This window comes from Nylanderia fulva, unplaced genomic scaffold (genome assembly GCF_048542155.1).
Source record: "Nylanderia fulva isolate GAGA-0341 unplaced genomic scaffold, ASM4854215v1 Scaffold272, whole genome shotgun sequence".
Lineage (NCBI taxonomy): Eukaryota > Metazoa > Arthropoda > Insecta > Hymenoptera > Formicidae > Nylanderia > Nylanderia fulva.
The window spans coordinates 114,847-132,535 of NW_028190339.1; the positions used below are offsets into that span (position 1 = coordinate 114,847).

Consider the following 17,689-nt stretch of genomic DNA (forward strand, 5'->3'; position numbering starts at 1 on the left):
TCGCGGACGGATTTTAACATTTAACGCAGATCGCGTAAACAACAGTGTCCGCTGTTCGTACTAATTCGCACGACCTTAAACTTAGGATTGCAAGCGCCGCCCGCCTTGGCGACTTTACTTGCACGCTTTGACTTAACTAATGAACATAAACTTGACTTACTTGCTACATAAATTATAACGTAATTAGAATTAGAATCGTATAATTAACTTACACTAGAATTATCGCTAATTGCTTGACACTCGAGGTTGATCCTCGATGGAATCGTCAGAATCAACGTCGATTGGAAGCACACATAACTTAGTTATGGGACGCTTATATTCCGAGTTCGCTGTTTTGACGGAAACTACTCGAATTAATCCGTCAGAGCCTGGTTGACAGTGGAGTACGCGTCCGAGTTCCCATTTGCAAGGAGGAAGAAGAGGATTTTGAATCAGAACCATGGAACCGATATGGATAAGTGACTTTGCCTTTCGCCACTTAGTTCGCTGTTGAAGCGTGTTAATATAGTCGGCGTGCCAATGCTTCCAAAAACGCTCCGTGATCTGTCGCAACAACTGCCACCGTGACAGTCTGTTTTCATTGATTTGCAGAACAGAAGGTTCTGGATTGATTGTGATTGCCGATCCAATCAAAAAGTGACCCGGAGTGAGCACTTCAAAATCGTCAATCGAATCAGTCAATGGGCACAGGGGCCTTGAATTTAAGCATGCTTCAACTTTACAAAGCACGGTAGTAAGTTCCTCGAAAGTGAGGGTGTGATTTCCTAATATCCTACGAAGGTGGTATTTAACGCTTTTGACCCCTGCCTCCCACAATCCACCGAAGTGTGGAGCATGGGGAGGGATAAAACTCCATGTGATGTTATCTGACACGATAAAGTTGAGAAAGTTAACATCGCTTTGAGCGTCTCGATACGCTTGCGACAACTCCTTGTCTGCTCCTGCGAACGTAGTACCATTGTCCGAGTACATGACCTCTGGTAATCCACGTCGCGCACAAAATCTTTGAAAAGCGTTAAGAAAGGCAGCAGTCGAGTAATCACTAACCAGTTCGAGATGAATAGCGCGTGTGGCTAAACAAATAAAGAGTGCTATGTAGGCCTTTCGCGAGGTAATTCCTCGGCCGGCTGAAGCACGTGTAAAGACTGGTCCGGCGTAGTCGACACCGCTATGTAGAAACGCTCGAGAGGGCGCCGAAACACGACTTGTAGGTAGCTGGCCCATCAGCTGACTAGCTACTTGAGCCTTTTCTCTTGTACACGGAACACATTTATAAATAACCGACTTTACTAGACTTCTTGCTCTCAAAATCCAAAACTCTTGTCTAAGTTTTGAAAGAGTGGATTGAAGACCGGCATGGAGAGATACAACATGCGTATAACGGATGATCATGGTAGTGATCGTATGGTTGGCTAATAAGATTGGATGCTTGGACTGGAAAGATAATGACGAGTGTTCTAATCGCCCCCCAACGCGAATTAGACCGTCAGAATCCAGGAACGGATTTAATGAGAGAATTGGACTGTGAGTAGGCAACGGTTTGTTTGACTTTAAATTATGGAGCTCGTTTTCGAATAGTTCTAACTGAATGAAGTTCAGCCAGAAGTTTCGTGCTTCGTTGAATTCAACTGTAGTAAGAGCGTGATATTGAGACTTGTTGTTCGATCCTATTGTGTGTTTCTTTCTACACTTCCTTATGAAACGGTAAATGTAGGCGGTAATACGTATTAATTTTGGCCACCATGAATATCGAGTAGTGAGATTCCACGGTTCATTAGCGTTCACTTGATGCACTTGACACGGTTTTTCTTCTAACTGTGTTTCGTCTATCGGCGTTATTGTGAATGTGGGCCAATCATCCTGTTTAAGACTCAACCATGAAGGTCCGCGCCACCAAATGTCGAAGGCGCTTAATTCTGTGCCGAGTAAACCGCGAGATGCACAGTCAGCGGGATTTTCATGTGTACTGACATGATGCCAAATGCCATCAGATACTCGTGTTTGAATCTCTGTTACGCGATGCGAGACGAAAGTTTTCCAATGAGATGGGTGCTTGTTTAACCAAGCAAGCACAATACTCGAATCTGTCCAACAATGGACTGGCATTTTCGTGAAATGAAGAGATTTTCTGATGAATTCAATTAGGCGCGCTAATAAGACCGCAGCTGACAATTCTAATCGAGGAATTGTCAGCGGTTTGATAGGCGCGACTTTGGATCGCCCAGCGAGGAGCGAAACAGTTGTATGACCGGATAATGTTGTGACTCTCAAGAAAACTACTGCGGCGTAAGCTACTTGGGAAGCATCCGCGAAACCGTGTAACTCGATGCTCTTGGTATCTGAATCGCATCCAATCCAGCGACTAAGTTTTATGCTTTTGATGTAAGGAAGTGATTTATAAATCACGCTCCATTGTAAAAGGAGATCTTCTGATAGATTGTCGTCCCAGCCTACTTTGTGTCGCCATAATTTCTGCATAAAAACTTTCGCTTTGAGAACCACGGGTGTGACCCATCCAAGTGGATCGAATATTCTGGCTATGGTAGAGAGAATCGTTCGTTTTGTAGAAGGGAGAGTCTGTGGTAATTCAATTTGAAACTGGAAACAATCGTGCGTCGGATTCCAAAAAATACCGAGAACCTTCAGATTGTTGTCAGTCTCGAATAATTTAAGCTGTGCGAGCCCGTGATGATCCGATGAAATATCTGAGAGCAACTCCGGTTTGTTACTCGCCCATTTGCGAAGATCGAATCCACCGCGTTTCAACAAATTGCAAACTTGATCTCGAGTCTGTTTAAGGAGAGGCATATCTTCGGCCCCAAACAGCACGTCGTCCACATAGACGTTCTCGCTTAAAACCGCAGATGCTAGTGGAAACGAGCTTCCTTCATCATCGTTTAACTGATTAATGACTCGAAGAGCTAAAAACGGTGCGGAAGCCGTACCGTATGTTACCGTAAGGAGTTGATGTTCTTGAATATTCGAATTTTCATCTATCCATAGGATGCGTTGATAATCTCTATCTCGCGAGTCGACCAATATTTGTCTATACATTTTCGTTATGTCTGCGGAGTAAACGTATTTGTGCTGTCGCCAACGTAATAAAACCGATTGCAGATCTAACTGTAGTTTAGGCCCAGTAAACATGTGAGAATTGAGCGAGGTACCGTTAGAGGTTGTGCATGAGGCGTCAAATACGACTCTCAACCGAGTTGTCGAACTAGTCTCTCGAATGACCGGATGATGAGGGATGTACACGACTTGTGAATTTACTGAATCCACCGGTGCGATTACTTTCATATGATTCAACTGTGCGTATTCGCTCATGAATTCAGCATACTCCTGCTTAATCGCAGGTTGATTATTAATTCTCCGAAGTAACGACGAAAGCCGACGCGCGGCTATTTCGCGAGATTCACCGATTTCGATGGGTGGGCCGTTTCGAAACGGCAGACGCACGATATATCTCCCATCCGATGTTCTCGAATGCGTTTGTTTGAAATGTTCTTCGCATTGTTCGTCATCTGGGGACATTTCAATTGATTGAGGTGTTTCTTCTGCCTCCCAGAATTTAGACAATTGATTTTCGAGAGAACAACAATGAGCGACAACACTGTAACGTTGATTTAACTGAGCTGATTGCACGACGCGACTCGCATCCTCAACAGGCGGAATTACGAGAGTTGAAGTTACCACATGAGAGGGTTGTGTCACGTGATTCGGGATAGAGGTTGTTCCGGATAGGATCCATCCGAAATGCGATTCAATTGCACCTGGTTGACCGAGCGGTCCGTTACGTACGTGAACGAGTACGTGATTATATAAATCGGATCCTATTATGAGATCAATCGGTGTTGATCCGGTAGGATCATCGTCAGCCAATTCCAGATTGGAAATATGTTTCCAATCTTGCGATTGCGAAGCGTTTCTGGGAGCATACCTCGTTAATGCCTTCATAATATAGGCAACCGTTGTGAACCTTGGTTTCGATTTTTTGCGAGGAGTGATGTGAATCAGAGCCGCAGATCGGCATGTACCGGTGTCAGCGCAGCTTATTCCCGACGTTGAAGTAAGCGTTCGTATACGCTTGAGACGTAATATTTGAGCAACGCGCTCCGTCACAAACGTGAGCTCTGATCCACCGTCAATCAAGGCTCTGACAACCAATGAGCGTCCAGAAGGCGCCTGCAAATTCACCTTTGCAGTAGATAAGACAACAGGAGTCGGCGCAGTTGTCATTGTAACTGATGAAAGTGCCGTAACGTTAGGCACGTTGTTGATGACGTCATTCGCGTTTGACGTATTGTTCGCATTTGTAACTTGTTGCAATGAGTCCGAATCGAGATGAATCATAGAATGATGTCGTTTATTACATGTTCGACATGTGAAATTACTTTGACAATTGATCGACATGTGTTTATCACTCAAACAATTAAAACATCGTCGAAATTTCTTAACCAATTCGCGTCGCTGAATCGGACTCTTTGCTACAAATTGCGGACATTTTGAGAGAATGTGCGATTGCTTGCACATTGAACACACTATATTAAATGACGCAGTCGCTGTTGCGCTAGTCACTTTCGCACGTGACTTGGTCTTGTCGTTATCGCGAGGGTGAAGTTCCTCTAACGCGAGAGCACGCGACGAAATAAATTTTAATACTTCTTTGTATGTTGGCGGATTTTCGATATCGCTCGTTTTTAACTTCCACGCACGGCGCGTGGCGGGATCGAACTTCTGAGAGAGAAAATAAACTAACATGTCGCTGACTATATCGTCCGGCGAACGATTAAGACGTTGCAATGTTGAGATCGCTTGTTCGGCTTTATCGCGTAAGGCGTGAAGCTCGACAGCTGACTCACGAGTCATTTTCGGAAGATTATACAAATTCGAAATGTGAGTCTCAATTAATCGGCGCTTATTTTCAAAACGCGCTGTTAATGCTTTCCACGCAACCGAGAAGTTATCCGCGGTGACTTTAATACCTGATATCGCATCGCGAGCTGAGCCTGTTAAACTTGACACTAAAAAATGCATGCGACTGAAGTTCGATAATTCGCGATTGTCTATAATAAGCGATTGAAACCGATCGCGAAAAGTCTCCCACTCCTCAATCTTACCGGTGAACGGCGGCAATTTGATGGGAGGAAGATGTTTGACCGATAATGACGCAGAGTCTGTATGCGCGAACGAAGCGTTGAAAGAGGTTTCACGACTTACGACTGGAACCAGCTCCTCCAAGCACTCGTTCATGTAGTCCATAGCTGCCTGATAGAGGTCCTCGTGGAAGGCGAAGGTCTCCTTTTTGAAGTAGTGAATTGAAACTTGCTTCTCGTCAGGAACAAGCTGCAGCAGTGTCGCGTGATTGCGTACACATTGTGTCCACGTGTCTTGTAAGCTCGTCATTCGCGAGCGAATTTTGGCGGCCGTCAGATTTGACCGACCGATCTTCTTAAAATTGTCGAGAGCTCGAGCAACTGAATAGCAAGCAGTTTGTTGATTTGCGAGAGCTTCTTCCATTTTGACACTGAATTTAATCAACTGAGGTTTCAACGACACTGAATTTAATCAAATTAGTCTTTTACGAATCGAGCTGTCACTCTCTTTGAATGCACTGATAGCGTTTGATGATGTCCGATTTTGAATGTACTTGCAATGTCACTGTGTTTTTTACTTGAGTTTTTTCACTTTTCAATTCGTCACCAATCTCAAATCCGGCTCGAAGGACCAAATGTTGCGAACGCGCGGCTTGAACCGTGGTCCGACGCGAAGCTGCGGCGAACGAGCATGCTCGGCCTTTTTAGGGCCGCGTCTCGCGCGCCGCCTCTCAAATCCTTCACCCGTTTTTTTTTTTTTTTTTATTGGAAAGAAATCATAGGAATCTCATGAGAGATGTGATGGATGGACAATAGGATAATTGTTGAGTGGACTGTATCTTAATAGGGTGATCGCGCACCCATGTGTGCGCTGAGATTGATGATTTACGTAGGAAGCCGAATTGAAAAGAAGTCTTGAAGTTGATGAACAAAAACAGATCAATTTATTATTTCACATGTCAGAAAGTCACCTGGACTTGACACAAACAAATCAAAGAAAAAAGAACAAAAACTCGATATGAGAATCGAAAGCGTTTGCTGTACACGTTTCGAAGCTCGCGATCACAAAAGAAAAAACTGTTTGTTCGATATCGACACCAATGTTTTTTGTCGCAAGAGAAAACAATGTCTTATTTGAAAGTCACGATCGCGAATCGTACAACAACAAATTTGTCCTCTTGTGGACGACCGTTATAATTTATCGAACACGCGCACATATGATTTGACGCGACTTAATAATTGTCTTCAATTATGTGACATTCAATCCTCCAGCAGGATCCGAATATTCGTAATGTTCGATCACGTGCATTTATATGCAATTAACTATCACACAGAATCCTCCAGAAGGATTCGAGTATTCGCAAGAGTCGATCACGTGTACGCAGCGTGCACAATACGACGGCGAGTTCGTCGCGACGGCGTACTACGACAATTGTGAGAGAGAGCGCGGGAGAGAGAGAGAGAGAGAGAGAGAGAGAGAGAGAGAACGAGCGAGAGAGAGAATGCACGACATGCATTCACCGATACGCGAATATCGCAGTGAATCCTCCAGCAGGATCCGAATACTCGTAATGTTCGATCACGTGCACGTAGCATGCACGAGACAATGGCGAATTCGTCGCGAGAACGTGTATGTTGCGTCGCGAACGAGATCCGATTACTCGTTAACTCTTCACTCTCGATATGTCACACAATACCGCGCAAATCTGTTCGTATTTGTCGCGATAATACATTCACGCACTTATTACACGGTAACGCGAATTCTTTGGTCTGACTTGCGACCAACGCCGGCTCTCTCTCCGCGACGACTGTTTCCGACGGAATGCTACCCTCATCGATCACGCTATCGACCGCCTGATCGCGAGGGGTACACGCGGAACGCGCTAATTGGCCGAAAATTTGCTTCCGCGGCGCTTCCCGCGGTGCGTGCCGCGAGGTGCTGCCGTGTTAGGCCCGCGGCAATTGCTTTCACTTAAATTCTCGATTGAGCCGTGAATTTTCGTTCGATCGAGCGCGGCAAATTTTTCTCAATCCTGAACACACTGAGAGAATTTTCTCTTAGAATTTACCCTAAAAGTTATAGTAATTGTAAGAGAATATGGTATGGAAAGAATTTTATTAGAATTTCTCTGATTAATAATTATCACATTAAAAATAATAATATTTATCACAATAAAATATAAAATATATTTCATTAATTTTACTTTACGGTTTAGTAAAATTAATAAAACATGTTTCATATTTTATTGTGATAGATATTATTATTTTGAATGTGATAAATATTAATCAGAGGAATTCTAATAAAATTTTTTCCATACAATATTATCCTACGATTACCACAATTTTCAGGGCAAATTCTAAGAGAAAATTCTCTCAGATTGTGATTATGTGTTGTAATTTGTAATCAGTTATTTATTACAATAATTTTTAATCAAGTGCGTGAGTCAAAGTGTCAATAGAATTTATTACAAAAAAATGATTTCATTATGCAGTGTGTCACAGTGTGTCAATATCGGATTGTATCCAGTCAGGCAACAATTATTCGTCAAAGGACATCAAACATCTCTACAAGGTAAAAATCAGTGAGAGAGAGAGAGAGAGAAGAGAGAGAGAGTGTGTGTGTGTGTGTGTGTGTATACGCGTACACACACACACGCACGCACACACACACCCACACACACAAAACGCCGCGTGTAACAAACAGCTGATCGCTTCGAGCGCCCACGTAATCGCCCGCGTCGGATAATGTGTTGCGCCGCTTCTGATTACAGCCCGTACTCGTGCTGTAATTCGCTAACTATTTCTTTTTATATTTCAAAAACTAAGCTTCGGATAAAATTTTGGCAAAGGAAAAATCGTCTTAGAATTGAGTCAGGAATACGACATTTTAAGGACAAACGGTTGTTTTGAATCACCCTGTATATATATATATATATATATATATATGCAATATATATATACTATATAAAATAACGCTGGAGGTAATATATAACTGAATCAAATTGTGTCATCATAATATAGTCATTTTGATATCAATATGACACTGATTGAGTTTTCCCTACATATTACTACAATATATCATCTAAACTTTCTAAACATTCACTTTAATCTTTTTTATATATAATATTTCATTATGCACGTTAAAATATATGATGTCAATTTTTCGTCATATTAAATTACTTTTTTGACGCAATGACGACATACGACAGTTTTGATGTCATATTGACATCACTTTGACTAGGTAGTTTTCACTGGGCAGTTGTAAAGAAAAGAAAAACATTCCAGATCCCATTTAGCAATTATACCTCAGAATCCGTTTCTCTTCTTGGGTACTAATCGAGAGAATGTGGATCCGTTGGATCAGTATACCGATATGCATATATATACAAAACCCTCGAGAAATGTAAAGTGCATTCTTTAGTTTATCGATCGGATGGTTTGGATGCAGTCTTGAATGAAGACGGTAGTAATCTCAGCACTGGGCAGAGACAATTGTTCTGCTTAGTCAGAGCTGTGCTACACAATGCGAAGGTACTTCTTATCTGTAATATTCGAGAAAGCAATTGTTCGTGTATTAATAACTTGATATTTATTTATCTCTGTGAAATTAGTCTCTTTTTCTTATTTTCTCATTTGCTTTGCTTTTGAATACAAAATTTTTAAGTACCTCAAATTAAAAAATTATCTTCGTAAATCCAATGTTTAATTATGGGTTCTATGTAACCCCTCCTGGATTCTAACAATTATTATTAAGAAACTAGAACTAAGAGTGTAAACATTTTCTGCAATTTTTCTGAAAATAAATATTTCAAAATTAATTTAAGTAATTTTTTTTAATTTGCATTTTTTTAAATAATGGGAAATGTCGTTAAGTTATAATCTTTTAGGTATTCAAATTTTAAAAAATTTTTGTAATTATTATGTGATAAATATAAAACACAAGACGATACGCATTAAATGTTCAGTTAATAGAAATTTTAAGAAAAACATGTATTATATGTATAATTGTACAGAATAGTATCATTATTATATATTTATTTAAAGTAATATAAAATGTTTTCATTGCAATAATATTGTATGTATTAAGTGCATACAAAAGCACATAACATATTAATTTGATTTTTGGCAGGTTAATATTAATATAAATCGTAAAAAATCTAAAGTTTTTACACAGCGCTTTTTAATTTTCTTGTCAGTTAAATTCTTGCATCAATGCGTTAATTTCTGATTACTTATATCTAAATAATTAAAATTACTTTATTTTTATAAAAAGTAAAGACGATTTTTTGGCAATTGTTAATAGTTTAAATAGAAATAATCCACGCATTGTTCTGAGAGACATGATCACAAAGATTAATATATTAATGTACTTTGACATAGTGACAAATATAATACTAAAATATAATACTAAATATAATACTAAAATATAATACTAAATATAATACTAAATAATATTAAAGAGAGAATTCACTCTGATTTGATAAATTTATAAAAACTGAAAATATATGAAAAAATCAAAATAAATAGCTTTACGCAGTGCAGCTTTTCTAACTTTGTTTTTTATAAAATTCTCGCAATGTAACTTAACTTTTAGCTTAATGCGTCATATAATTAATTTCACATATTGCACTTGTAATTATGAATATTGTTGCGAACGCGCGGCTTGAACCGTGGTCCGACGCAAAGCTGCGACGAACGAGCATGCTCGGCCTTTTTAAGGCCGCGTCTCGCGCGCCGCCTCTCAAATCCTTCACCCGTTTTTTTTTTTTTATTAGAAAGAAATCATAGGAATCTCATGAGAGATGTGATGGATGGACAATAGGACAATTGTTGAGTGGACTGTATCTTAATAGGGTGATCGCGCACCCATGTGTGCGCTGAGATTGATGATTTACGCAGGAAGCCGAATTGAAAAGAAGTCTTGAAGTTGATGAACAAAAACAGATCAATTTATTATTTCACAAGTCAGAAAGTCACCTGGACTTGACACAAACAAATCAAAGAAAAAGGAACAAAAACTCGATATAAGAATCGAAAGCGTTTGCTGTACACGTTTCGAAGCTCGTGATCACAAAAGAAAAAACTGTTTGTTCGATATCGACACCAATGTCTTTTGTCGCAAGAAAAAACAATGTCTTATTTGAAAGTCACGATCGCGAATCGTACAACAACAAATTTGTCCTCTTGTGGACGACCGTTATAATTTATCGAACACGCGCACATATGATTTGACGCGACTCAATAATTGTCTTCAATTATGTGACATTCAATCCTCCAGCAGGATCCGAATATTCGTAATGTTCGATCACGTGCATTTATATGCAATTAACTATCACACAGAATCCTCCAGAAGGATTCGAATATTCGCAGGAGTCGATCACGTGTACGCAGCGTGCACAATACGACGGCGAATTCGTCGCGACGGCGTACTACGACAATTGTGAGAGAGAGAGCGCGGGAGAGAGAGAGAGAGAGAGAGAGAGAGAACGAGCGAGAGAGAGAATGCACGACATGCATTCACCGATACGCGAATATCGCAGTGAATCCTCTAGCAGGATCCAAATACTCGTAATGTTCGATCACGTGCACGTAGCATGCACGAGACAATGGCGAATTCGTCGCGAGAACGTGTATGTTGCGTCGTGAACGAGATCCGATTACCCGTTAACTCTTCACTCTCGATATGTCACAAAATACCGCGCAAATCTGTTCGTATTTGTCGCGATAATACATTCACGCACTTATTACACCGTAACGCGAATTCTTTGGTCTGACTTGCGACCAACGCCGGCTCTCTCTCCGCGACGACTGTCCCCGACGGAATGCTACCCTCATCGATCACGCTATCGACCGCCTGATCGCGAGGGGTACACGCGGAACGCGCTAATTGGCCGAAAATTTGCTTCCGCGGCGCTTCCCGCGGTGCGTGCCGCGAGGTGCTGCCGTGTTAGGCCCGCGGCAATTGCTTTTACCTAAATTCTCGACTGATCCGTGAATTTTCGTTTAATCGAGCGCGGCGAATTTTTCTCAATCCTAAACATACCGCCCGCCTCGAAATTTGAATTTCGAAACCACTCGATCTCGCGGTATACCTTACACAAGGATGCATCGTTCACTCCCGTGTGAGTGAGGTTTGCTAAATAAAAACTAATTGCGTGTGATTGTTCGTCACGATTGATCCCATGCAATATATAAGATACTGAGATGTAACTTCTGATTACGCTCAGATCGCACTAAAGTGAAATTGTAGACCTGAAACGGCTGACAATATTGATTTAAAGTTGACTTCTAAAGATCACTGTTGTTATCGCAGACGGATTTTAACATTTAACGCATATCGCGTAAACAACAGTATCCGCTGTTCGTATTAATTTGCACGACCTTAAACTTAGGATTGCAAGCGCCGCCCGCCTTGGCGACTTTACTTGCACGCTTTGACTTAACTAATGAACATAAACTTGACTTACTTGCTACATAAATTATAACGTAATTAGAATTAGAATCGTATAATTAACTTACACTAGAATTATCGTTAATTGCTTGACACTCGAGGCTGATCCTCGATGGAATCGTCAGAATCAACGTCGATTGGAAGCACACATAACTTAGTTATGGGACGCTTATATTCCGAGTTCGCTGTTTTGACGGAAACTACTCGAATTAATCCGTCAGAGCCTGGTTGACAGTGGATTACGCGTCCGAGTTCCCATTTGCAAGGAGGAAGAAGAGGATTTTGAATCAGAACCATGGAACCGATATGGATAAGTGACTTTGCTTTTCGCCACTTAGTTCGCTGTTGAAGCGTGTTAATATAATCGGCGTGCCAATGCTTCCAAAAACGCTCCGTGATCTGTTGCAACAACTGCCACCGTGACAGTCTGTTTTCATTGATTTGCAGAACAGAAGGTTCTGGATTGATTGTGATTGCCGATCCAATCAAAAAGTGACCCGGAGTGAGAACTTCAAAATCGTCAATCGAATCAGTCAATGGACACAGGGGCCTTGAATTTAAGCATGCTTCAACTTTACAAAGCACGGTAGTAAGTTCCTCGAAAGTGAGGGTGTGATTTCCTAATATCCTACGAAGGTGGTATTTAACGCTTTTGACCCCTGCCTCCCACAATCCACCGAAGTGTGGAGCATGGGGAGGGATAAAACTCCATGTGATGTTATCTGACACGATGAAGTTGAGAAAGTTAACATCGCTTTGAGCGTCTCGATACGCTTGCGACAACTCCTTGTCTGCTCCTGCGAACGTAGTGCCATTGTCCGAGTACATGACCTCTGGTAATCCACGTCGCGCACAAAATCTTTGAAAAGCGTTAAAAAAGGCAGCAGTCGAGTAATCACTAACCAGTTCGAGATGAATAGCGCGTGTGGCTAAACAAATAAAGAGTGCTATGTAGGCCTTTCGCGAGGTAATTCTTCGGCCGGCTGAAGCACGTGTGAAGACTGGTCCGGCGTAGTCGACACCGCTATGTAGAAACGCTCGAGAGGGCGCCGAAACACGACTTGTAGGTAGCTGGCCCATCAGCTGACTAGCTACTTGAGCCTTTTCTCTTGTACACGGAACACATTTATAAATAACCGACCTTACTAGACTTCTTGCTCTCAAAATCCAAAACTCTTGTCTAAGTTTTGAAAGAGTGGATTGAAGACCGGCATGGAGAGATACAACATGCGTATAACGGATGATCATGGTAGTGATCGTATGGTTGGCTAATAAGATTGGATGCTTGGACTGGAAAGATAATGACGAGTGTTCTAATCGCCCCCAACGCGAATTAGACCGTCAGAATCCAGGAACGGATTTAATGAGAGAATTGGACTGTGAGTAGGCAACGGTTTGTTTGACTTTAAATTATGGAGCTCGTTTTCGAATAGTTCTAACTGAATGAAGTTCAGCCAGAAGTTTCGTGCTTCGTTGAATTCAACTGTAGTAAGAGCGTGAGATTGAGACTTGTTGTTCGATTCTATTGTGTGTTTCTTTCTACACTTCCTTATGAAACGGTAAATGTAGGCGGTAATACGTATTAATTTCGGCCACCATGAATATCGAGTAGTGAGATTCCACGGTTCATTAGCGTTAACTTGATGCACTTGACACGATTTTTCTTCTAACTGTGTTTCGTCTATCGGCGTTATTGTGAATGTGGGCCAATCATCCTGCTTAAGACTCAACCAGGAAGGTCCGCGCCACCAAATGTCGAAGGCGCTCAATTCTGTGCCGAGTAAACCGCGAGATGCACAGTCAGCGGGATTTTCATGTGTACTGACATGATGCCAAATGCCATCAGATACTCGTGTTTGAATCTCTGTTACGCGATGCGAGACGAAAGTTTTCCAGTGAGATGGGTGCTTGTTTAACCAAGCAAGCACAATACTCGAATCTGTCCAACAATGAACTGGCATTTTCGTGAAATGAAGAGATTTTCTTATGAATTCGATTAGGCGCGCTAATAAAACCGCAGCTGACTATTCTAGTCGAGGGATTTTTAGCGGTTTGATAGGCGCGACTTTGGATCGCCCAGCGAGGAGCGAAACAGTTGTATGACCGGATAATGTTGTGACTCTCAAGAAAACTACTGCGGCGTAAGCTACTTGGGAAGCATCCGCGAAACCGTGTACCTCGATGCTCTTGGTATCTGAATCGCATCCAATCCAGCGACTAAGTTTTATGCTTTTGATGTAAGGAAGTGATTTATAAATCACGCTCCATTGTAAAAGATCTTCTGAGAGATTGTCGTCCCAGCCTACTTTGTGTCGCCATAATTTCTGCATAAAAACTTTCGCTTTGAGAATTACGGGTGTGACCCATCCAAGTGGATCGAATATTCTGGCTATGGTAGAGAGAATCGTTCGTTTTGTAGAAGGGAGAGTCTGTGGTAATTCAATTTGAAACTGGAAACAATCGTGCGTCGGATTCCAAAAAATACCGAGAACCTTCAGATTGTTGTCAGTCTCGAATAATTTAAGCTGTGCGAGCCCGTGATGATCCGATGACATATCTGAGAGCAACTCCGGTTTGTTACTCGCCCATTTGCGAAGATCGAATCCACCGCGTTTCAACAATTTGCAAACTTGATCTCGAGTCTGTTTAAGGAGAGGCATATCTTCGGCCCCAAACAGCACGTCGTCCACATAGACGTTCTCGCTTAAAACCGCAGATGCTAGTGGAAACGAGCTTCCTTCATCATCGTTTAACTGATTAATGACTCGAAGAGCTAAAAACGGTGCGGAAGCCGTACCGTATGTTACCGTAAGGAGTTGATGTTCTTGAATATTCGAATTTTCATCTATCCATAGGATGCGTTGATAATCTCTGTCTCGCGAGTCGACCAATATTTGTCTATACATTTTCGCTATGTCTGCGGAGTAAACGTATTTGTGCTGTCGCCAACGTAATAAAACCGATTGCAGATCTAACTGTAGTTTAGGCCCAGTAAACATGTGAGAATTGAGCGAGGTACCGTTAGAGGTTGTGCATGAGGCGTCAAATACGACTCTCAACCGAGTTGTCGAACTAGTCTCTCGAATGACCGGATGATGAGGGATGTACACGACTTGTGAATTTACTGAATCCACCGGTGCGATTACTTTCATATGATTCAACTGTGCGTATTCGCTCATGAACTCAGAATACTCCTGCTTAATCGCAGGTTGATTATTAATTCTCCGAAGTAACGACGAAAGCCGACGCGCGGCTATTTCGCGAGATTCACCGATTTCGATGGGTGGGCCGTTTCGAAACGGCAGACGCACGATATATCTCCCATCCGATGTTCTCGAATGCGTTTGTTTAAAATGTTCTTCGCATTGTTCGTCATCTGGAGACATTTCAATTGATTGAGGTGTTTCTTCTGCCTCCCAGAATTTAGTCAATTGATTTTCGAGAGAACAACAATGAGCGACAACACTGTAACGTTGATTTAACTGAGCTGATTGCACGACGCGACTCGCATCCTCAACAGGCGGAATTACGAGAGTTGAAGTTACCACATGAGAGGGTTGTGTCACGTGATTCGGGATAGAGGTTGTTCCGGATAGGATCCATCCGAAATGCGATTCAATTGCACCTGGTTGACCGAGCGGTCCGTTACGTACGTGAACGAGTACGTGATTATATAAATCGGATCCTATTATGAGATCAATCGGTGTTGATCCGGTAGGATCATCGTCAGCCAATTCCAGATTGGAAATATGTTTCCAATCTTGCGATTGCGAAGCGTTTCTGGGAGCATACCTCGTTAATGCCTTCATAATATAGGCAACCGTTGTGAACCTTGGTTTCGATTTTTTGCGAGGAGTGATGTGAATCAGAGCCGCAGATCGGCATGTACCGGTGTCAGCGCAGCTTATTCCCGACGTTGAAGTAAGCGTTCGTATACGCTTGAGACGTAATATTTGAGCAACGCGCTCCGTCACAAACGTGAGCTCTGATCCACCGTCAATCAAGGCTCTGACAACCAATGAGCGTCCAGAAGGCGCCTGCAAATTCACCTTTGCAGTAGATAAGACAACAGGAGTCGGCGCAGTTGTCATTGTAACTGATGAGAGTGCCGTAACGTTAGGCACGTTGTCGATGACGTCATTCGCGTTTGACGTATTGTTCGCATTTGTAACTTGTTGCAATGAGTCCGAATCGAGATGAATCATAGAATGATGTCGTTTATTACATGTTCGACATGTGAAATTACTTTGACAATTGATCGACATGTGTTTATCACTCAAACAATTAAAACATCGTCGAAATTTCTTAACCAATTCGCGTCGCTGAATCGGACTCTTTGCTACAAATTGCGGACATTTTGAGAGAATGTGCGATTGCTTGCACATTGAACACACTATATTAGATGACGCAGTCGCTGTTGCGCTAGTCACTTTCGCATGTGACTTGGTCTTGTCGTTATCGCGAGGGTGAAGTTCCTCTAACGCGAGAGCACGCGACGAAATAAATTTTAATACTTCTTTGTATGTTGGCGGATTTTCGATATCGCTCGTTTTTAACTTCCACGCACGGCGCGTGGCGGGATCGAACTTCTGAGAGAGAAAATAAACTAACATGTCGCTGACTATATGGTCCGGCGAACGATTAAGACGTTGCAATGTTGAGATCGCTTGTTCGGCTTTATCGCGTAAGGCGTGAAGCTCGACAGCTGACTCACGAGTCATTTTCGGAAAATTATACAAATTCAAAATGTGAGTCTCAATTAATCGGCGCTTATTTTCAAAACGCGCTGTTAATGCTTTCCACGCAACCGAGAAGTTATCCGCGGTGACTTTAATACCTGATATCGCATCGCGAGCTGAGCCTGTTAAACTTGACACTAAAAAATGCATGCGACTAAAGTTCGATAATTCGCGATTGTCTATAATAAGCGATTGAAACCGATCGCGAAAAGTCTCCCACTCCTCAATCTTACCGGTGAACGGCGGCAATTTGATGGGAGGAAGATGTTTGACCGATAATGACGCAGAGTCTGTATGCGCGAACGAAGCGTTGAAAGAGGTTTCACGACTTACGACTGGAACCAGCTCCTCCAAGCACTCGTTCATGTAGTCCATAGCTGCCTGATAGAGGTCCTCGTGGAAGGCGAAGGTCTCCTTTTTAAAGTAGTGAATTGAAACTTGCTTCTCGTCAGGAACAAGCTGCAGCAGTGTCGCGTGATTGCGTACACATTGTGTCCACGTGTCTTGTAAGCTCGTCATTCGCGAGCGAATTTTGGCGGCCGTCAGATTTGACCGACCGATCTTTTTAAAATTATCGAGAGCTCGAGCAACTGAATAGCAAGCAGTTTGTTGATTTGCGAGAGCTTCTTCCATTTTGACACTGAATTTAATCAACTGAGGTTTCAACGACACTGAATTTAATCAAATTAGTCTTTTACGAACCGAACTGTCACTCTCTTTGAATGCACTGATAGCGTTTGATGATGTCCGATTTTGAATGTACTTGCAATGTCACTGTGTTTTTTACTTGAGTTTTTCACTTTTCAATTCGTCACCAATCTCAAATCCGGCTCGAAGGACCAAATGTTGCGAACGCGCGGCTTGAACCGTGGTCCGACGCGAAGCTGCGACGAACGAGCATGCTCGGCCTTTTTAGGGCCGCGTTTCGCGCGCCGCCTCTCAAATCCTTCACCCGTTTTTTTTTTTTTTTTATTGGAAAGAAATCATAGGAATCTCATGAGAGATGTGATGGATGGACAATAGGACAATTGTTGAGTGGACTGTATCTTAATAGGGTGATCGCGCACCCATGTGTGCGCTGAGATTGATGATTTACGCAGGAAGCCGAATTGAAAAGAAGTCTTGAAGTTGATGAACAAAAACAGATCAATTTATTATTTCACAAGTCAGAAAGTCACCTGGACTTGACACAAACAAATCAAAGAAAAAAGAACAAAAACTCGATATGAGAATCAAAAGCGTTTGCTGTACACGTTTCGAAGCTCGCGATCACAAAAGAAAAAACTGTTTGTTCGATATCGACACCAATGTCTTTTGTCGCAAGAAAAAACAATGTCTTATTTGAAAGTCACGATCGCGAATCGTACAACAACAAATTTGTCCTCTTGTGGACGACCGTTATA

The 17,689-nt window shown here is 42.1% G+C and overlaps 3 protein-coding genes across 3 annotated transcripts; all 3 read right to left on the reverse strand.

Annotated features, from left to right (window-relative positions):
* Window positions 1-225: 225 nt before the first annotated feature.
* Window positions 226-5,520, reverse strand: LOC114939731 (uncharacterized). Its single transcript, XM_085483867.1, has one exon. It carries the CDS (start codon window positions 5,518-5,520, stop codon window positions 226-228), a length of 5,295 nt encoding a protein of 1,764 aa, XP_085339993.1.
* A 6,108-nt stretch (window positions 5,521-11,628) lies between these two features.
* On the reverse strand, window positions 11,629-12,795 carry LOC146722786 (uncharacterized). The gene has a single exon (XM_085483868.1). It carries the CDS (start codon window positions 12,793-12,795, stop codon window positions 11,629-11,631), a length of 1,167 nt encoding a protein of 388 aa, XP_085339994.1.
* A 776-nt stretch (window positions 12,796-13,571) lies between these two features.
* LOC114931176 (uncharacterized) lies at window positions 13,572-16,919 on the reverse strand. Its single transcript, XM_085483869.1, has one exon. The coding sequence runs from the start codon at window positions 16,917-16,919 to the stop codon at window positions 13,572-13,574; it is 3,348 nt and encodes a 1,115-aa protein (XP_085339995.1).
* Window positions 16,920-17,689: the final 770 nt, after the last annotated feature.

What these genes read in the sequence shown, in the direction of transcription:
- LOC114931176 (XM_085483869.1), bottom strand. Translation starts at nt 16,919, where the DNA reads ATGGAAGAAGCTCTCGCAAATCAACAAACTGCTTGCTATTCAGTTGCT.
- LOC146722786 (XM_085483868.1), bottom strand. Translation starts at nt 12,795, where the DNA reads ATGATCATCCGTTATACGCATGTTGTATCTCTCCATGCCGGTCTTCAA.
- LOC114939731 (XM_085483867.1), bottom strand. Translation starts at nt 5,520, where the DNA reads ATGGAAGAAGCTCTCGCAAATCAACAAACTGCTTGCTATTCAGTTGCT.